Source organism: Ursus maritimus, unplaced genomic scaffold (genome assembly GCF_017311325.1).
Source record: "Ursus maritimus isolate PB19 unplaced genomic scaffold, ASM1731132v1 scaffold_9, whole genome shotgun sequence".
NCBI classification, from domain to species: domain Eukaryota; kingdom Metazoa; phylum Chordata; class Mammalia; order Carnivora; family Ursidae; genus Ursus; species Ursus maritimus.
The window spans coordinates 71722219-71743634 of NW_024427107.1; the positions used below are offsets into that span (position 1 = coordinate 71722219).

General features: G+C 49.8%; 1 protein-coding gene across 1 annotated transcript in view; it reads left to right on the forward strand.

Annotated features, from left to right (window-relative positions):
- Positions 1 to 21416, forward strand: part of TG (thyroglobulin) — a 243772-nt gene that overhangs the window by 58992 nt on the left and 163364 nt on the right. The window contains exons 24-28 of the mRNA XM_008684160.2: positions 258 to 373; positions 3733 to 3841; positions 8564 to 8755; positions 12693 to 12861; positions 13563 to 13570. Of these exons, the coding sequence (XP_008682382.2) occupies positions 258 to 373; positions 3733 to 3841; positions 8564 to 8755; positions 12693 to 12861; positions 13563 to 13570 (594 nt within the window). The remainder of the gene's footprint in view (positions 1 to 257; positions 374 to 3732; positions 3842 to 8563; positions 8756 to 12692; positions 12862 to 13562; positions 13571 to 21416) is intronic.

Genomic DNA, 21416 nt, shown 5'->3' on the forward strand with positions numbered 1-21416 from the left:
CTGACTTGTCCCAGTCGGGAGAGCTGTCTGTCGTAGCAACAGCCAGGCCAGAGAGGGGTAATAACAACTCTCATTTATTGGGTGTGTAAGCTTACAAGGATTGTTATGGGATCATAACCTTACAGTCTAGGAAAGTCACTGTTGTCCGTGTTACAGACGAGTGTGCGTCTGGCTGCGTTGGGGGTGGGGGCATGTGTCCGTCTGTCCTTAGCATCACCTGAGAGCAACAGGTGCTGACTGGCCTGTGCTGCCCGCAGACTGTGCTTTGGACACGGCCTGCAGCTTCCTCACGGTGTCCTCGGCGGGATCAGAGGTCTCGTGTGATTTTTATGCTTGGAGCAGCGACAACATCGCCTGCGTGACTTCGGCTCAGGTGAGTCATAGCCGCCGTGTGGGGGTTCTGTGTCAGACATGCTCTGACTGGACGGACATCAGGCTTTGGGAAATGGAGACGGCAGTGGACTGGTGATGGCTCAGGATGCAGCTGTCCGAAGCAGCATCCGTCTGAGCAGAATCGCTTCGTGACAAGAGTCAGAAGGGAATGTCAACGATGAGCGCTCCCTTCTGGTACCTGCCAGCTTATCTCACTGGGCCGCGTGGGCACTGGGCATGAGGGGACCTTGTCCAGAGCCCTAAATACCGGCTTTCTCTCTGAGTCCTGGACCCCAGCATTCCTTTCCAGTGTACAAGTAAAATATGATTATAGCTTAAAAATGTTAAATATTAGTTTGAACCACATAAAATAGCGGCGTCTGGAGGTCAAAGCTGGCAATTTCATTGTTACCGTGAATTAGGACAGAAGAGGATGCAGTGGGAAGCAGTTGTCCTAACTTCCCAGCTCCTAACCATATGCAAATCTCCATTTTTACTCTTCCAGTTTCTCATGGAAACTTCCAGAAAACTTGTATGTGTTTAGAAGCATCTTTTGGGGTTTGTTTAAATGTTAATATCTTGTAGTACATGTTCTTGTCTACCTTGATTTTCTCACATATGCTTAACTTTCTGTACCTTTAAAATGAACCTCATTCTTTTTAATGGCAGAATACCAATCCATTCTATGGATGTACATAATTTATTTCACATTTTAAAAAAGATATTATTTATTTAAAGAGAGGGAGCATGTGAACAGGAGGAGGGGCAGAGGGAGAGGGAGAGAGAGAGAATCTCAAGCAGACACCCTCCTGAGCACAGAGCCCAACACGGGGCTCAGACTCATGACCCCAAGATTATGACCTGAGCCAAAAGCAAGAGTCTGACACTCAACTGACTGAGCCACCCAGGCGCCCCTTTATGTCACATTTTTAAAGGACGTGTACCTGTGTTAGCAGTTTTGCAGCACCACCAACACTGGTGAATCCCATGTCCTTTGCACACACACCTGTGCAAGGAGTGTGAGTGTGTGTTGATAAATGACATCCCAGGAAGGGCATGGAAGGTGGAGCCCTGAATTTTAGGACTCGAGCCAGGGTCTGTAGCTGTAGGAGCCAGAGAAGAGGCAGGGAGGGGTCTTGGACTGAATCCCAAGCTGTCAGTTTGGGGCTGTTAGACCACGTGCAGCTTCCTGACCTCAGACTCCTCGTCTGTAACATGCAGGCTTGAGCTTGCAGGCTTCTGGTGAGGTCACAAGACACACAGTCGTCATCGAGGCAACGTTAGCTCCTTTGAGCTTAAGGTTAAAACGGTTGGGGAGGATGACTGTGTCTTTATTTTTTCTTGCTATCATGACTGAGGCCTGTCTTAAGATCTATCAGGGGGAGAGAGAGCTTGTGGGTGGGGAGGGAGGATAGGCTCACAGGCTGGTGACAGTCAGGACCCACGAGCATTAATGCCTTTGGACAACGCAGACTGGCTGGATTTACTTGTTATCTGGGGTTTCCAGGTGCTGTCCCCTCGCCTTGGCTGGTCTGTGTCAGTGTGGTTCTGCTAATGGGACACCCCACATAGATACTTTGTGGTCAAGGGGTCTGAGGTCCCGGTCAGTGACTCTGCTCCCTGGGCAGCTGCCAAGTCACTGGGAATCTCTGACCTAAGGAAATTCTACCCCTTTTTTTCACTAAGGGATCAGATCCAGCTTATAGAATTATTAGTAACAAAAACAGCTGACATTTACTGAGCACATATTAGCACCTGGCATTTCTCTGAGCAAAAGTGTTGGATTATTGGTCATTTGGGCCTCTAATGCCCTGACCCTGTTTGCTTAGTAAGTATGGATTTTACTCTACAAGAAATAAAATAAATGCTTCTTCATTAAACAAAAGGGAATGAACTCTCCCTCCAACTTCTCAGCCAGGGAGAGAGTCTGTCAGAGGGCGTGTTAAGGAGGTGACTCTGGAGCCAGGCTGTCCCAGGTTCGGGTCCCAGCCCCACTGCTTGCTCGTGGCTCTTTGTCCCTTGGCTCCTCAGAATCTTCATCTATGATGTGGGGTAGCGAGCGGCACCTGTATCTCCCGATTCTTGTGAGGACTGAGTTAAGTCATACATGAAAAAGCTTACAGGACGGTTTCTGCCTCAGAGAAAGAGCCCAGTGACCATTATGATAGTTGTCACCATTGCTGTCAGTATTGCTAACAGGCTGGCACAAATCCCGTCTCAGCTCTCACAGGGCCCCTCTCCTATCCTGAGGCAGGGGGTCAGGTATCGATCATAGATCGTGAGTAACGTGACCGGTCCGCGCCACCCAGTGCTGAGGCCACGGTGCCAGGCGCTGCCCTCAGGCTCCCCCGTACCGTGTGTCCGGGCTAGGTTTGGGGTGTGGAAGGGACTCTTTACCAAGGCAGGAAGCCCGTGCTTTGGGTCTAGGCTGCAGGTGTACAGTCCTCCTGACACTCGTCCCATCCCCTCCAGGCCTGACCACACATGGGGTGGGGGCATGGGAGGGCCCTGTAGTCTGGGACCCACCACCCACGCCCTTCTCAGAAGTGCAGGACTCTCCCCCTCTCAGATGCCCTTCTCCCCTCCCCAGGCCATCACCCTTTCACTGAGCTCAGGTCTTCTAAAAAGGAAGAAGAGCAGTTGCCTTCAAATAACTTCACTTTAGCCCCTGCCCTTTGAAGATTCCCACGGCCAGGAAACTCAGTTAGGCAACTTTGAGGGGAGGGCAGAACACTGGGAACCAAACACAAATTGATAAAAACAGATTTATCCCGCCACCCCCACACAGCGGGAGTGCTGGAAAGAGTCAGAAAGAGAGACTGGAGATTAGTGAGGAAGGCAAGGGCTTTGGAAGTCTGACCTCATTTCCAAGCTTAGGAAGCTTCCCTTGATCCTCCCCGGATACGAGCCGCACCTATAAGGCCTTCCACGAGCTGGCTCCTGCCTCCCTCTCCTCTCTGAGAACCACGGGCTCTAGTCCTCGAAACACCACAGAATTCTTTAGCTTCATTTCTGCTGTTTCCTTTGCTTAAAATCCCCCAACTGACGAACTCTTACTCATACGTCAGCACCCCACTCAGATTCGCTTTTTCTGGGAAACTTTCCTAGCTTGCCCTTCTCAGTAGAATTAATCATTCTCTCTTCTACAATGTCCTCCTCTGGAATTCCATGTGTCTTTGCAGCTAACACGCTGGGCTGGAATTTACTGCTTACATGTCTGTGTGCTCCCAAAGCCTGGGAGAAACTAACGGGCAGGAATCTCCTCTTTTTCATCTTTGTAGCCCCGGTGCCTAGCCACAGTTAGAGTTGGATAAATGTTTGTTGAATTGGGGTAATAATGCCACCTCTTTCCATCTCCAGCATCAAGACACACTGGGGAACTCAAAGGCCACCGGCTCTGGAAGTCTTAGGTGCCAGGTGACGGTGAGGAGCGGGGCTCAAGATCCCCCGTCTGTGTATCTGAAAAAGGGTAAGTTGGTTGAGCTGGATGGCTCGGGGGCCTCAGCGGCTTAACCTGACCGGTGTTTGGACCCCCAGCAGGGGCATGGGCTCTGAGCTCCCGGCGGCTGCCCCTCTCAGGCCTGCCCACTCACGAAGCTTCGCATTCCCCTTTCTTTGGTCTCTGCCCGCCCTGAAAGTTACCAGACCTTCTCACAAAGGTCCAAACCTCCAAGCCGTCCCCCCCCAGCCTTGCTCAGGGTCTCCTGCATAATGTGCTGCACCGTGCATGCCTGTTACCTGGGGGGCTTGTAAAAATGCGGACGCTGAGTCAATACATCGGGGTTGGGCCAGATTCTGCCTTTTGGATAACCTCTCCGGGATGCCAAAGCTGCTGGTCCCAGGCCCACATTTTGAGTAACAATTGTGTATCGTATCCCCCAGTTTACAGCTCACTTCCCCAAACAGCCTTCATCCACCGTCACAGAATTCTCAGAGGAAGGCAAGAAAGGGTTCATACCCCTGTTCTACAGATAAGGAAACTGAGGCTCAGAGAGATTAGAAGGTCATGCTGTGAATAAACTGGGGAGGTAGGTTTGAACCTAAGTGTATCTGAATTCCCCTGCATGGCTTCACAGAGCAGGGACTGGGAAGCCTGTCCTCTTCTGCCCTGTCCTGCTCGCCTCCTGCCTTCTCTCCATCAGGCCCAAGAGAGGGGCCGTCGGTGCAGGGTGTGTGCCCTTGGCCTCAGCTAGGCTCCCCATGAGCTGGGACACTTTGCTGGGCCCTGCTCTCTGGGCCCTCCTTCCCTCAGTTCAGGGTGAGCGTGCCAGAGCCGGCCCTCCTGGGCTGACCCACTCTGCCACACACTAGCCATGGCCAAGGTCCTTGACACTCTCTAGGCTTCCACTTCCTTACCAGTAAAATAGGAGTCACAGGTGAACTGAGGGGATTGGGAGGTTTGGAGTGGGGTTACCTGTGCTCTTAGAACAGTGCACGGAATCGGGTAAATAGCAAGGGCCGGAGGTTTCTGAGATGGTTTTCCTTCTAGCTGACATGTTTCCTGATGACCCGAGGTAAGGCCGCAGACCAGATGGCAGCCCAGGGGGCCAGACCGGGGGTCTAGGGGTTGGCATGGGGGGAGGCAGGCATGCTCCCGGTCCATAGCTCAGGTGGCCTGGCTCCCGGCAACTTCAGACCGCAGCGAAGAGCTGGCGGCACGTGGAGACGGTGCCATGGCCCAGGCACCGAGCCTCGGGAGCGGTTGGCAGCCCACGGCAGAGACAAGTGCCCGTGGCTTTTTGTCTCTGGCCCTTCCATCACCTACGGCGTCCGTCCTGTCCGAGGGGAGGGCTCCCCTGGGAGAGTGGAGTCTGGCAGAGCTAGGATTTCTCTCATCTGCAGCCAGGGTCACCAGAATTCCTGCCCTGGCATTTATTCCAGTTATCATTACATTTTATCCATTTAAAAATAATAACAGAGCATAGAGACTTTTTTTTCTAAAAAGGAAAACCAAAAGCAAACAAGTAACCCCTCCCCCAGATGTTTTTTAAAACCAGTTCTTGGCCTTTTATCACATTTGAAAAGAAGACAATTCTGTTTCTTTCGAAGTGATTGTTCTTATTTGTTCTCATCTCCTGAAAGTTTATACTTCGGGGAGATTGCACGGGAACTTGAGAAGCCTCCTTGCTGCCAAACTAAATCAGGGCAGAACGGTTTTTTTTGGGGGGTTTTGCTTTTTTTGTTTTGTTTTGCTTTTTTTTTTAGCAGAAAATGCACAGACACAGCCATTCTGCATCCTAAGAGAGCAAACAGAGAAGAGAGATTCTCTGCCTCCCCACCTCCTCGTCCCATCTCTGCTAAGGAACCCCTTCTTTAGTTCATGTGCTGTAGGACGGGGATCAGATGTCACCGGCGAGGAGGACGAGACACAGTGTTTGAAAGCCTCCCGTGTCAGTGGCTCTTGGTAGCAGCAGGCAGGCCCATGCATTCACACACCTGACCTTAAGTGACCTGGAAGACAGGACACCTTGATCCATCTTCCAGGACCATCCTGTCTACACCCACTTAAAATCTGTGGCCTGGAACATGGAGGAGCAGCCATGGGATTTTTCGGACTCAAAGGAAGACAGTGCTGGAAGATTCCTTCCAAATGCTGTAGGGATTTGTCCAACCCCCTGGTTTCACAGATGAGGTCTAGAAAGAGGGGTTGCCGCTCCATCGAGGTGGAACCGGGGACTTCAGGGCACAACCTCCCCCAGCTCTGAAATGTCCCCCGGGCCAGCTCTAGCATCTACGACTTGACTGTTGTGTGCTCAGCACTGGCACTTCTCCTACATATTTCCCGAGCACCTGCCGTGTGATATGCACTTGGCGGGCACTGTGGACATGGCTGTGAACAAAACAGACAGAACCACCGACTGATAAAGGAATTGGTCCAGCAATAAGATCATTTCCAGGGGGTTACAAGTGCTTTGAGGAAAATGAAACAGGACCATGGAATAAAGACAGACATGGGCTTCCTGGAACAGTCAGATGCACAGAGACAGGCAGTAGAACAGTGGTTACGAGGGGCGGTGGGGGGAGGGGAGGGGCGGTTTGTGTTTGATGGGTGCAGAGGTTCATTTTGGGATGAAGCAAAAGTCCTGGGGATGCATGGTAGGGATGGCCACACAGCAATGTGAATGTACAGTGGTTAAAATGGTAATTCTTATGTTGCATATATTTTATCACAATTTGAAAAGGAAAACAAAGATGAACATTCATTGAAGAAGAGGAGAGGATGTTGGAACTGAGAGCGAAGGAAGAGGAGGACCCTACCACCAAACGCCTCAGGGCAGGAGGTCCTCCATGCCGGGCGAGGTGGGGGCTGCCGGGGGCTGCCGAGAGAGAGCCCTACACTCCAGGGCTGTCCAGGGAACGTTCTGCAGTGATGGGAATGTTCTATAAACCTTGGCTGTCCAAAATGATACCCAGGGGCCACACGTGGCCACCAGCACTTGGAATGTGGCTCCTGCAACATGAACTTCAGTGAACTGAGACAGATACTGAAATAGTCACATATGGCCGGTGACCACAGCGCTGGCCGGCAGGGATGGCTCCGGGGCATCGCATGCTGGTGGGGAAAGCGGACACCGTCTCAAGTAGCTTAAAGACAGGGTTCTGAAGGATGATAGAGCCTTGAGATCTAGGGAGAGAGAAATGAATTCTAACTGTAAAAATTGGGGAGATGGACCCCTGAATTTAAGCTGGGTTTTGGTGAAGGATGAGCTGAGGCTTTGTAGGCACAGTGAGTGACAGGGCAGTCAGGCAGGAGGGGCGGAGGGATCCAATGTTAGGAGGAGAAGATGCGGCTTTCTGGAGACCTGTATGATAAGCTGAGCATCAGCTAAGCACCAGGCTCGTGGCTCAGCCTTTTTACGTATGGTCTAGCTCTTCACCTACTCAACGTCCATGAAGATTACATACTGTCGTCCCCATTGAACAGATGGAGAAGTTGAGCTTCTGAAGTGCTGTAGGGATTTGCACTCCAGTCTGTCTCATTCTGAAGGTCGTCTTCTTGGGTTCCACACTGTAAGCCTCTCCACGACTTCCAGGTGCATGAGTCGGTTAAGCCCTGGTGAACAGCTGGGTCGAGGGGAGGTTAAGGTGGCGAAGAGCACAGACTCTGTGTCCCTCCTGCCACCCACCAGCTATGTCAACTTAGGCACGACTCTTCACTCTCTTTCCTCACATGGGAAACGGACATAGTATTAGGATAGACATTTTGGCTGTAGATCTATGTATCTATATATGTCTATCTATCTATCTATCTATCTATCTATCTATCTGTCTATCGATATATATCTCCCTGGAAAAATCTCCTCTTTGCAAAATGGTGCTCTAAAAATAACAGGGCTTATGGGAAAACTAGAGTTAGGCACAGGCGAAGCCCAAACTGTGCCATTTTTAACCAGAGGACTGACAACAGCGATCACAGTCCTATTTAAAATGCTAGCAGAAGTTTTAAAAAGACATATTGAATCCATCTTAAAGAAATGTTACAGTGACTGGAGAAGAATCACAGAGCTCGATGTGGGAGGGAGTCGGGAAGGGTGGAGTCTGCCGAGTTAGGCAGGGAAAATTGCAGTTGTCACTTTGAAGACGGAGAAGGCGGCCAGTCTGAGGCCAGGAGGAGAACGCGGGCGACAGGCATGGTGTAGAGCCCGCGTGTCTTGCAGCTTGCCGCCCTCCGCTGTGTTAGTGTGGGCTGCCTTCACCTGTTGTTTGCTGGCACAAGGCAGTGACATGCTGGGAAAACCGTAGATCAACCGATGTGGCTTCAGTCTGAACCACAGAAATGCACGCGGTAGCAGAGCGGCCTGAACCTAACTCACGGGGTGGTGAAAACAAAATGAGGTCACGTAGGCAAAGCGCGTGTCACCGTGTCTGTGTATACAGTTAGAGCTCGATAAATGTTTGCTGGCAATCATGAAAATAATAATAAATGTCACTTCTCCACACACCCTCTTTAGCGCTTCATTGGTGTGGTGGGCGTCTGTCCAGGTCTGCTGGTTTGGGGCCAGGGCCCTGGGAAGCTCCATGCTCTCCATGCACGGGCGATCCAGAAGGTTCGTGGTGCAGAGAGTGTCTCATCTTGGACTTCGCACTGCCCCTAGCGCAACCAGAGGGCCCACTGTCATAGGACAGTAAGCTGTGGTCAACTCTGAAAGGTTTTCAGATCTTTAAAAAAATTTCTCTGCTTTTCCCCCAGGCCACGAGTTCAACACAACGAGTCAGAAGAGCTTTGAGCAAACGGGTTTCCAGAACACACTCTCTGGAATGTACGGGCCCGTTGTGTTCCCAGCCTCTGGAGCTGATCTGACAGGGGCTCATCTCTTCTGTCTTCTGGCGTGTGACCGTGATTCGTGCTGTGACGGCTTCATCCTTGCCCAGGTCCAAGGAGGTAATTAATGTGACCGTGAGGACTGGGGCCGTCCAGTCCCAGGACCCGTGGTCTGACCTAGGAAGAAGCAGGGTCACCAAAGCCAGGATATGCAATGTGCGGACTGCATGGCAAGGTGCAGGCATGAGGTGACCACTTAGCTTATGTGGCCCTGTGGGTAGCATTAAAGGTGGTTTTTATCCTAAGAATCACTGGGAAGGTATTGAAAATTTTAAGTGAAGGAATGCCATGATCAGATTTGAATTTTGAAGCTTTGGCTAGAGTATGCAGAAGGTAACGGATGGGGCATTGGAGCCAATGTGGGATTCGGTTAGGAGCTACTCCTGCAGTCCAGGTGGGGGGGGTGGCAGGGGCTGGGGTGATAGCAGTGCAGATGGAGGAAAAGGGTCAGATTCAAGGGTATCCTTAGCAGGCAAAACCAGAGGACCAAAGAAGGGGAAGGTGTCAAAGACTTTTCTTGGCCATCCAACTTGTTCGTCTGGTTGGATAGCTTGTTAGTATAGCGAATAATGGAAGATACCAGATGCTAGGTTTGGTGATGGGAGAGGGGGAATTGGGAAAGTCATGAGCCCATTTATAGTGTGCCAGGTTTGCTATGCCTTTAAGACATTCACAAGATGCGGACTAAGCTTTTAGGTACAAAGGTCCAGAGCTCAGAGGGCGAGTCCAGGTGGGAGATAAAGATGCATGAATTCCCAGCATTGAGGTATCAGAGCTGCGGGTGGGATTTTCTAGGAAGAGGGTACAGGGTGAGAAGGTAGAGGAGGAGGGGGCTGATCCCTGGTGAACACCTGCATAATAGGGAGGACCTTCGAAGAAGCTGGAGAATTAGAGTCCAGACGGCTGAGAGGAGCCCCAGGAGGGTGTACATATGGAAACCGGGGGAGAGGGGGGGGAAGATGAAGGAAGGATGTCCACAGATTTGAATGCTGCTCTGAGTTCAAACAAGGTGTTTACTAAAAATGCTGAGTTTAGCTCACCACTGTCCGTGGGGCTGGGTGAGAGCATGCTGTTGGAGGGGTAGGGCAGGAGCCTGGGCTGGACCGAGTTGAATTCTAAAACCCCTTTGAGGTTTAATGCTCTGTGCTTATATGATGTGCACTCGTGTTAGTGTCTAGATAAGTGAAAGTATAGAGAGAGATAGATACTATACACGCACATACGTACACATGCACGTCCATATAAGCACGTGTATGTATGTGAAACATTGCAGTTCGAATCCATGATGCCTTCTGCCTTCTTCTCTAAGGACACAACGGTTTCTCCAAATGCCCTATTACACTCACCAAACCATATGGTTTTGCAAGTTGGAAGGTTGTTTTCCTTAGAATCATATATGGAAGAATTAGTTTGTTCCATGGAACAGTAAGCCCGCAAAATCCTTTTGTCCATGACATTTCTGGCTCACAGCTCGCTTGCTTTTCCCTCCAAGTGGGACCTGTGATCCGTGAATTATGTTGAGCTGAATGACCACCTCACCACGCTGCAAGTTAAGCTCTCTCGGAGACGCACGTAAAACACCAGGCAGATGTTTTTCCCAGGCTTGTCTGATGGGCAGATCCGGAGCTTTGAATTATAAAGCTTTGGCCTGATCTGCCGGTGACCGGGAACAGACTCCCACTCCGTCCTTTTACCAGCGGTCTGGAAAGTCATTTAACTTTCTGCTAGATTCCTCCTTCCCCTCCCTGCTCCTGCCGCCTCCAACCTTCAATTCCTAAGTGGCTTTGTTTCCACTGATCATTAAGGACAATTCATGAGGCTCCCGTACCTACATTTCAGTGGGGTTCCGAGGGACTCGTGTGGTTCCCAGGTTCCCAGGAGTGTAACTGAAGCTGGCAGGATGTGATCCATAAAGTGACCCGAATCTCTAGCTGGCACCCGTCTCTCAGACACTCGGAGTTCTCGTTGACACTTTAGCACGAAAGAACAAAGCTACGTGGGTTTCCCTTCCAAGGTCTGAGAGCAGAAGGAAAAATACACCCGCCTCTTGTTTAATTCCATGGTTCTGTTTCCTGGCTTGGGAGAGGACAGCCTTGGGGCTCAGACTTCTTCTGGGCTCTCAGCGGGCTCTTATGCACCCCTGCGATCTGGGGTGCTGAGAGGCTCAGCCTGGGAGCCCCCCTGAGGCCCTCGCTGCCTGCTGGTCATTCCTCTGGTTCTCAGCTAGGAACACCTTTCTCCTTTTCTGTACCTCTGCTTCCTCATCGGTGAAATGAGGGTCAGGGATTCTAGAATCCAGCTGTGCACCAGAACCATCTGTGGTGCTGTTGACAAATGCTGTCCTGAAGGTCACCACCTCCCACCCCTACGACCTACAGAGTCAGAAACAGGCATTTCCACAGCGCTCCCCGTGTTGTTGATAGAATCAGCCCAAGGCCCTGGTTTGAGAACCAGCTGTCAGAGGAGCTGTAAGGTGATTTTTTACAGGGAAACCGCTGCTGATTTCTTATCACCTGCAGGTTAAAAGTGGCCAGTGGGAGGGAGAAGGACAAAAGGTCAGATACATAAGCCAGGCATCTGAGTCATCTACTTTGGGGAAATTTGGGTGGGAGATGAGTTTGAAACTCTATCTGGATCGGGGCATAAATTAGGATAAGGAAGGGAATGGGGTTGTGGGGTGACAGGTTTCCTATTTTTTTCAGGAGAATCTGAAGACTGTACGACCTAAAAGAATTATTTATCGAAATGATATAGTTTATCTAATTTCTAGATTTCAGGAAATTTGGGTAATTAACTTACATGAGACTAAGTTTCCTCACCGGTAAAATGGCAATAATAATGTTGGTAAGGGTTAAGGGGATTGACGTATTTAAAGCACTTTACCACCACGTGACTGGCACAGCACAGACATCGACGCATTGGGGTTATTACCTACCTTTCCTCACTAAAACTGCTGTCGAATGCACTTAGCTCGGAATCAGTCTTCCCGATACTAAATAAAGGCATAACGTCAGGAAAGCTTTTTAAAAATTAGGATACGTATTCAAAATTAGGATATATAGGGGCACCTGGGTGGCTCAGTTGGTTAAGCAACCGACTCTTGGTTTCGGCTCAGGGCATGATCTCAGGGTCATGAGATTGAGCCCCACAACAGGCTCTGTGCTGAGCAGGAGTCTGCTGGAGATTCTCTCCCTCACCCTCTGCTCCTCTTCCCTGAGTGGACGCTCTTTCTCTCTCTGTCAAATAAATAAATAGATCTTTTTAAAAATTAGGCTTTATAAAAAATTGGTGTAATAAAAAATTAAACAAAGTAGTCTAGTGCCTCCCCTTATTATAGATTTCTCTCTGCACAACCCAGGCATGGGGGCACAAGGCCTCTGCTTGAATGCATCCAGAGACAAGGAGCTCAGTTCCCAATAGGGAAGCTTGTGTCATTGGTGCAGGGCTCATGGTTTTTCATAGTTCCTTACCTGGAATCTGAGTACTCCTTTCTGAGTCCCTTCAAAGTTGATGTGCGTGTGTGTGCCTGTGTGTGTGTATGTGTGTGTGTGAGAGAGAGAGAGAAAGAGAGAGAGGGAGAGAGAAGAGACAGAGCTGCTGTTTATTTGCTTGAATCCTCAAAAAGATCGCTCTCTGGGGTAGGGGGTAGAGAATGAGGACAGAGGTCTCTAGCACTACGACCCCCAGTGGTACTGAAGACGTCGTTGCTGCTGACCCGTGAGGAAGGGCTCTAATGGAGGAGGAAAGGTTCAACAGGACAGGCATGGGGGTGGCCCTCCCTTTGGGAATTTGCCATTAGGACAAGTGCACGATTATCAGGGAAGAGGAACCCAACTGAAAGCCAGGCCCCTGAGTCCCAGTGTCGGTCCCTGTGTGTTCCCAAGGCATCGTTATCTGTCCCCATCCTCCAAGCCTCTCAGGGCACAGATGTGAGTCCCTAAAGGGCCCTCCTTCTTCTTCGTCACATCAACCTCTCCTCTCTCTTGTGACTCTGCAGGTCCCATCATCTGTGGGTTGCTGAGCTCCCCCGATGTCCTACTTTGCAATGTCAAGGACTGGAGGGACCCCGCTGAAGCCCAGGCCAATGCCACATGTCCTGGTGTGACATACGACCAGGGGAGCCGCCAGGTGACGTTGCGTCTGGGAGGCCAGGAGTTCCAGAGTAAGTCTCTGCCTTCTGCTTGACTTCTTTAAAATGCATTTTCCTCACCAGCAAGCTCTGCCGCGCCTCCCCTAGGAGCCCTTTTTGTACCTCGAGAAAGCAATACTTCTGAAAAGAATCTGTACCAAAGATGCTGCAGAAAACCCAACTGGAGCCTCTCGGCAGCTCTCCCAAGGCCGCAGATTGGCTGGGGGGAGGCTGGCTCAGCCAGGCGGCCACGCTGTTGCAGGTGTTACCGGTGGCACTGCCCCTCCTAATTACAGGGGGTGCAAGGGGCTGTGTGCCCCACCATACGGGCTCCATTGACAGAAATAGCCATTCAGCTTGCTTCAGCCTCCTCTTTCTTTCAGAAGCTCTTCCAACATTTTCCACAAATGTATAAGCATAAGATCTAGAAGTTACTCTGAGATCATCTGCCCACCCCCTCATTTTATGGGGTGAGCATGAGCGCCTGAGACCCCACGGTGGCCAGTCAGATCCCCTGTCTGCCTCCCCAGCCCCGTCCCCTTGGCAGGTATCCGTCAGGGAAGAGCCCTGAGCTGGGGACTGACCACACCAGCACAGCTCCGTGTGGTCAGGACCGGCAGGCTCAGCATCCCCGCAAGCTCATTAGGGATATGGATTCTCAGCTCCCACCCCAGACCCACAGCGTGGCCCCAGGAATCCGTTCTCACCAGCTGTCTGGGGAGTGCTATGCCTGCTGAGTCTGAGACGTTCTAGAAGCACGGACTAGGTGACCTGGGTGTTTCTTTCCAACCTGAAAAGTGGGAGTTTATGGTGAGAACCAGGTCCAGGGAATCACTCACTCCTGGTTCCTCTGGGAAGCTGGCTGAAGCCCAGCTCCATCCTGCCTCCTCTCTGCTTTTCTGCCAGCATGTGGTTTTAATCCACCCTCTGCGTTGGGCCGGGCAAGAGCTGTGCAGGTGTCAGCAGACAGGGCAGGGAAGAGGACTAAGGCGGGGGCGGGGGGGCGGGGAGGCTGGTGTCAAAGAGCCTTTGGAGGCTTCCTGTCTCTAGGAGACATTGGTCCTTCAGAAGCTGGCAGCCACTCTCTCCTGCCTCTGGGAGAAGTTTCAAGACCTACTTCTCAGTGTAAGGCAGCTCTCAGGGTTCTAATGGCAGAGAGCTCAATGTCACCTCCTCCCAGGGCCCTCCCTGACTAGCCTGCCGAGTCCAGTGCTTTCTCCATTATAGAGCTTCACATGTGTTCTGTGAATTCCTCCAGTGGGGTGGGCAGCGTGGCGGTCAGGGCCCTGAAAGCGTGCCTTTGCCTGTCTCCTGTCCTCACTTGCCAGCTGGAAGCACGCCTGTGCTGTCGGATCCCAGTTTTGGACACCGACTGTGTGACCTGAAGCAGGTCAGGAAATCTCTTCAGGCCTCATTGCTTGTCTACAAAATGGGGTAGCGGGAGGACCTGTCCCCCGGGGCTGTGCTGAGGTGGGAGGAGAGGCGATGATCATAAACGTGTCTCCCATCGCGCTTGCTGTGAGCCAGCCACTGCTCTAAGGCCCCGGCCGTGGCTCACCCACGTACCCCCAACACAGTGCTTGGAGGGAGGCACTGTTTTCAATTCTCCCCATTTTACAGCTGAAGAAACTGAGGTACACTGAAAATGAAGTCTTCTTAAGGGCTCAGAACTTCCAAGGAGAAGGCCTGGGACCCGAAACCAGGCAATATGGCTCCAAAGCTGGCATTCTTACGCAATCCTCTCTATAGGCACTGACAGATAATACGTCTGTTGGAGAGGAACTTCGTGAGGGGTCTGACACATAGTATTAATGTTACATAATATTGTTATCATTTTTTAAATTTGTCAGAGTCTTTTGTTATTTTTAAGAACTGGACCCGTGTCTTATTAATATCTGGATTCACACCATCCACTCTAAAACCTGGAGAATATATATAATATCTGTAGAATGAATATTTACCTAAGCCTGGACAAAAACATTGCCTAATTGTGGGTGGAATTCCATGAGGCTTAGTTTTTCTGGGGGTAAATAAGATCAAATCGCCAATTTACATGGTGGATAGTAAGCATATGGTATCCATTATTCTGAGAGGTAGCCCAGGATGAAAACAAGCGTTTGCAGAAGGACGTATGATATATTCATGGGCAGTAAATCCAGAGTGAATTGCTTCACAGGGAGCATGTGCTTGGTATGTACCCAAAAATAAAGAATGTGTCCTTGTCTGGCCTCCCTGAGAAGGAGTGATTACCAAACGACTTTTGAAGTTTTGGGTTTTTTTTTTTTTCAATGCCCTGTGTGTATGTGTGTATTTTAGGGGGTGGACAAAGCTTTAAGAAGGGTACTCTTTGGTGGGGATTTCAGGCACCTTGAAGTATATCCATGATGTCCCAAATCGGGGGTCGCCTTATACACAGACTGACCAGGAGGCCCTCTCCAACTGAGAACAATAAGGCACAGATGTTTCTGCCATAGTAATAGGTCACTCTGTAAGTACAATGCATCCCTGGGAAAAGAAATTCTTTAGTAAATTTAGTAAATTCTTACTAAAATGTGAATAGTTGATAGATTCCCTTTTCTAACAATACATATTGATAGAGGGAAGGAGGAGTAAGGATTCCACGGATCCAGACAAGCTGCAGGGGGCCACAGAATGGATTGAAAGCACATGAGAAGGACCTATATGGACAATAAGGATGAACTCCTTCTGTCACACCCGCTGCCTTCCCATTAAGCCATTGGTTAGAGGCTCATTAAAATACAGACTCTGGAATCAGATTCCAGAATTCAAATCCCAGTGTGAATGCTTGCTTCTTGTATGACCTTTCTGGGCCTTGGCCTTCCCAGTTATCAAATGCAGATAATGATGACTTTGGATCCTTGGGACATTGGAAGGATTGAAGGAAGAATGTGTGGTGAGGCGTTGGGAATGGTGCCCGGAGCAAGGTGGACACTCCGTAGATACTAGAGATTATGGAGCAATGGCCTGCCTTGAAAATTCTGGAGATGATTTCTGCTTTTCTCCTCCAGCTCTGTGGCCTTGCTCGAACACTTCACCTCACTGAGCCTCACGGTCTCCATCTGCAAAATGGGGGCATACTTTTTACATATTAGAGAATTAAGTGCTAACATGCTCTATGGGCTGTAGTTTAAGGCATGATTTCTGAACAAGTCCCTGCTCCCCTGACGGCACATCCCACAGAGGCACCCTGTAGGACTTCCGGTCTGGACATCCGCTCTCATATTAGCTCACTGGTACTCTGAGAGTCTGGTCCAACAGGTGGCCCGGTTAATGGACAATTAGCATTTACGTACAAAGCGTCAGTGAACTGATTGCCATTTGTAGAATATTGCAACCCAATGGAATACACTAAATTCAAACAGGAAGTGCGTCAGAATCCATGTTGCATTTTACGAAGCACTTTCACCCCCTCGGGCTCACCGATCCTTTTGCTACTTGAGTGAGGTGGCTGGTTACATCAGAGTTTCACCCAGGAGGGAGCAGTTCTGAGCTGTGACCCGTCATACTTAAAGAAACTGTCTTTGCATGAAGTGCCATGGCTGGGACCTAACCCTTAGGCTTTGGAGACCAGGGCTGCCAGTGGAAGCTCTCCCTCATGCCACTCCATGGTGCTTGTATACCTTGTGTTGTCCCAGCAAAAGAGTCCAGTAATGGACGTCTCTCTGGGCTCACTCCGCTCCAGATATCGGGTCATTAATGTCAGCAACCTGCATGTTCTACTTCAAGGATTTTCAAGGGCTGTGGGGAGAAAGGGACAGAAGGCCCTGGGAAAGCAGGAGGGTCGGGTGGGGTGCGAGGTGAGCTGGGTGGGCATGAACAGCCATAGAGGGGGGAGTTGCTGGGCTTGCTTGTCCGTCACTCAGCCTGAGAGCTTGCTGAATGTGCGTGTGGCCAAGGACTGGGGTACAGACAGGGCGGGGTGGTCTCTGTGTAAGAAGGAGCTCAAAGGTTAGTTGGAGTGTCAGGGAGATTATTGACGTAAGTGGGCCCTGTTTGCCTGTCTTAGTAGACTGAGGAAGGTTCCTAGAACTCAGAATTCCCTTTTTGTGCATTTTTCCTGATCTGTTAAGCCAACCAAATACCAGTTCACAACAAACAAATACACCCACAAACAAACAACCCTACAAATCCCCTGGGGGCCATTTTATCCCATATGAAGGCCCAGTGCTTTTCCTGATTGTGAGGTTTCTCCTTCCTGTCGTCAGATTCCTATTTAAACATTACTCTCAAGAGAGGAATCCACCCAGAGTCTGTGTCTCCCAAATCGCCAATGGGCATCTCTGGGTGTTTCAACTATTTGGTGCTGGCTAGACCCATCTTCCCATTTCTAAGGGAAAAGGCTTAGAAAGCTCTGGAACTGCTTATGGCTTCCTTCTCACAATGTCTTGAAGTGCAAATGAATGAAAAATAGGCAGATTAAATGTCCCTTACTGCCCATAGGGACTTAACATTTGACAGGAAAAACAGGCCTTGGCGGAACACTCCTGGGTTTAATTCTGAATCCCAAAGGCTTCATGCTTTGGGCAGTGGTGAGGTTTAGGCTGATGGCTGGCGTCCTCTTTGAAGGAGTCTGCTTTGTATCAGTGCCATTGTCTGGGGTGCTGGGGGCAAAGGGGAGAAGCTTACAATGCCTCTGGGATGCTTACTGTCTCCAAATGCATTTGGAGTAGACGTAGGGCACCTACAAATAGGATGACCCTATTATAGTTACTTACAATAGCTGTCATGTGCTTCTCACTAAGCAGAGCCTGAGACAAGGATTCAGGAATGCAGTTTATTTAGGAAGGGCAAGAAATGGAAAGTGGACTCTGAAACCTGGGCTTTCTAGTTTAGGATGCTGCCCACTCCCAGGCTGTGGATTCAAACTAAGCACCCCAGACACAGCACATGACCTCTGCAGAAGTGTTCTGAAGTAAGTTAAGACCACACAACACCCACCAGTCCTCAGGAATCAGGCTGTGTGCCAAACCCCAAAACTTTCAATGTGTCTTGTGTTCCTGCTGCCTTGATTATGGAGAGAGAGGTGATGAGTCAGAGCGTGGAGGCCTGTTTGTGTCACAGGGATATTCTAACTCAGCTGTCACGGAAGGAATGGAACAAATGTCTGGACAGTCAAAACTGTTTTTCCTTAAGATATTGCTTAGCAGGGAAGAGGCGGAATCATGTTTGTTTCTGTTCTATGCGCCACCTCACAATCAACACTATTGAGCCGGGGAAGTTTTGGGGAATGGAGGGAAGCGTTGGAAGTCTGCATTAGGAAAGCTAATTTGGTTGCCAGCCTTCCTGTGCTTGGGAAGGTAATGCTCTGTGTTTGCTTGGTGGGCTCTGAATATCACTGATTACTGTTTTCCTCATTCATTCCTCCTTGAGTTCATTAATGTGCTGAACACTGGTTCTGCAGCAGGGATTATGCCAGGTGTGGGTGATACAAAGAACACTGAGTCCCCGTTCCTGACCTCCGAAAGCTCTAGTACATTCAATGGACAGTTACAGTCAAATGTGAGATTAAAGATAGAAGTATTCATTGAGTGCTGTGCCAATCGAGAGGAAGGGCATATAACCCAGCCAGAGGGCTCATGGGGGCCTTCTAGAAGGAGGTGTCGTTGGCCCCGGTTCTTAAAGCGTGAATAGAGGTTAACCAGGTGAAAGGGGATAAGAGTTCTCAAGGCAGAGGGGAGAAACCTGTGCAGTGAGACAGAAGCCTGGAAGCAAGCATTAGGTGGGACTGGAAAGATGGGCCCCTTGGAGACGTCACGTGGCCGCTCACACTGCCAAGAACCAGGTCCCAGGGAAGTGACTTCTGAAATATGCGGTAGCTATCACGAGACTGGAGGTAGGATTGCCTTTGGGGAAGGATACCCTGGTGCTGTGTGGCTGGGGGGTGGGAGGGAGTCAAGGGAACCCATGAAAGTCTGTGATGAGGCCTGAGCCAAGAGGGAGGGTCCCGCGGTGGGGGTGAACTTGAGACCATTTTGGGAAACAGCCTGGGTGAATGTTGAAGTTGATGCAGGGGAGGAGGATGGCTCTGAGAGGGTGACCGGGAAGGAGAGGGTGCCCTTGACCCACCTGGAAAGTAGGAGGAGGTGAGTGTGGATGTAGAAATGGAGTGGGGGATGGGAAGACGAGAGAGGGCAAGGCCATGCCCTTCACCCCTGTGCCATCTGTGCACGCCTGTGGAGACCTGGCAATCATTTCAGTAGTTAAAAACCCCAGGGCATTATCACTTTGTGGTGATTTACAAGCATCTCCACGTCAGTCTGTAGATGTCAGTCACGTGGCTTTCTGGGTCTACCAAGTGATCGACTTTTCACGTGCAGAATTTAACTGAATTCCACTGAATTGAATGGTGTTGGAATGAGCCAAAACCAAGGATGAGGTTAAGGCTCACCATATTTTCCAGGCTAGAAGCTACAGGGCTCTAGTGCCTCGAGATGGACAAAAAGTGGGAAAGAAGGTCCCATTCTCACCACAGTTCAGTGCATTCTGGCCCAAAAATACAGCATGAGACCTGTGTGCACCTGTGCAGAGCACCTGTTCTTCTCCGGATGATGGAGGGCGCCTGTAATTGTCCTCGACACTCCATGAAAAGCAGGACACATCTCCCACACCACATCGAGATGTTCTGGACAACGTGAGCAGCTCACTGACTGCCCCAAGTCAGAAATGGGAACTGCCTAGTGGCGAAGAAATCCTTGAGGGATTATTGCTCTTGAGAAGGGGCAGCGATGGGGCTGTGTACTAATACTGACGAAGGGTCCGTGGTCTAAATGCTCAGCAGAATTCCGTGGCAAACTACTCTGTAAAGTGGTCCTTGGATTCAGTCTTAGATTTGAAAGCAATAAAGCAGCCTAGAGATAAGATGTTGCTTCTCCTACGTTTACAAGATAAATAAGAATCCTAATGCATGGCCTAAACTATTTGGCAAATTTTACTTTATTTATTAGATTTACATCTATGTTACCAAAAGGATATCTATATCTATCTATCTATCTATCTATCTATCCATCCATCCTTTTGAAGAGTCAGTATACCAAATAGATTTGGGTATAAAAAGACTTAAGAAACAAATTCTCTAATTTCCCTTGGGGCAAGGTCCAGAGTCCCCTCCCCTGCCCTTCATCATAAGTGGATATGATCGGGAAAGATGGCGGAAGCCGAGCCCATTGAGCAGATGGTCCTCTGCTCCGTGTTAGTGCCGGAAGAGTACACGGTGGACTCCTCTGTAGTGTGTTGAATGAATTTCACATTTTCAGAGATCCAAGTCTAGATCTCCCAGATATCATAGGTTTTAACTTCCCTAAATTTTTATAAGTGGCATCCGCCCTCTGAAGAGGGCGAGGAGAGAATTCTGAGTAGGTCTTTTAAGGAAATGTGTAATCCTGATATTGGGCACTGTGAGACATTCTAGAATTGTTGTTTATTCCCATTTTAGAAGCAAAACCAAATGGAAGTGAAACTCAATATTTTTGGCTTACCTCTCCCCGCTCCCCCCACCCAGCATAGAGCATGGTCATTCTTGGGGAGGAGGGGCTCATGACTTTAATAGCTGAGTTTTCCAAATTGTTCACTGTTTAATTAAACCTCTTTAAACCTCCTTAAACACCTCTCTAAACACAAGAACCTTCATAGATGTTTGCTGTTTTGGATGGACAGAATTCTAAAATATGTAGTCCTCTCTTTAGCCAGGTGATGAAGAGCTTGGGGTATGGAGCCGAGCAGGAGGGATTTTAATTCTGGCATTGACCTCTCTGGGTTTTGATCTACACCTGGAAATTAGGGACAAAAGTGCCAGCCTATGAGGTTGAGATGAAGCAATATCTGGAAGGTGCTCATCACAGTGTTGGGCCAGTGGCAATGACTCTTAATAATAATTGACCGTAACAATACATGGTTCTTAATGATAATTAACACAACATGATTACTTCTTGAGGTCTCAGGTTGTGAGCCAGGTGTTTTCTGCCATGTGTGAGTTCCTTTGCCTCCAGAATCTGAGCTTTCTAGGCTCTTTTCCCAGCCTTTCATAATGCAGGGGGACAGGCAGCCTCTTAGGGCTGAGCAGAGGCAAGAGAGGCAAACTCGACCATCAAGGAATGGTGTGGCAAAACCAGTCTCATCTGGGTGATTCCGGAGGAGTGCGGTTTGGCGGAAAGAAAAACTGAATAATATTAGTAATGAATCAAATAATGGCAACTACCATCAGAGTCCTTATCAAATGTTGGGGGCTACAGAAGATGGTTCACCGTATTCCCACCCTCACAATTACCACCCCCATTTGCCCACGAGGCAAGAGTCTCAGAGGGCTTACATGACATGGACAAGTAACAGCACCCGAGTCTCTATGGGCTTGGTTCTCTTTTGGCCAGTCCCCATTCCTTCAGTGACTGTCTCACAGTTTCCTGGCCCCCTCCCCACGATAATCTCTTGGGCGCCCTGAGAGAGACACCTGGGGCCTGATCAGCTCTGGTTTTGTACCAGGGATCTGGAAGACAGCTCCATGATGCTCTCTTTTCTGGGGGTGCACCTGGATAGGAAATAGAGTTGTCAGGCTGGGAGGGGCCCATGTGGGAGAGG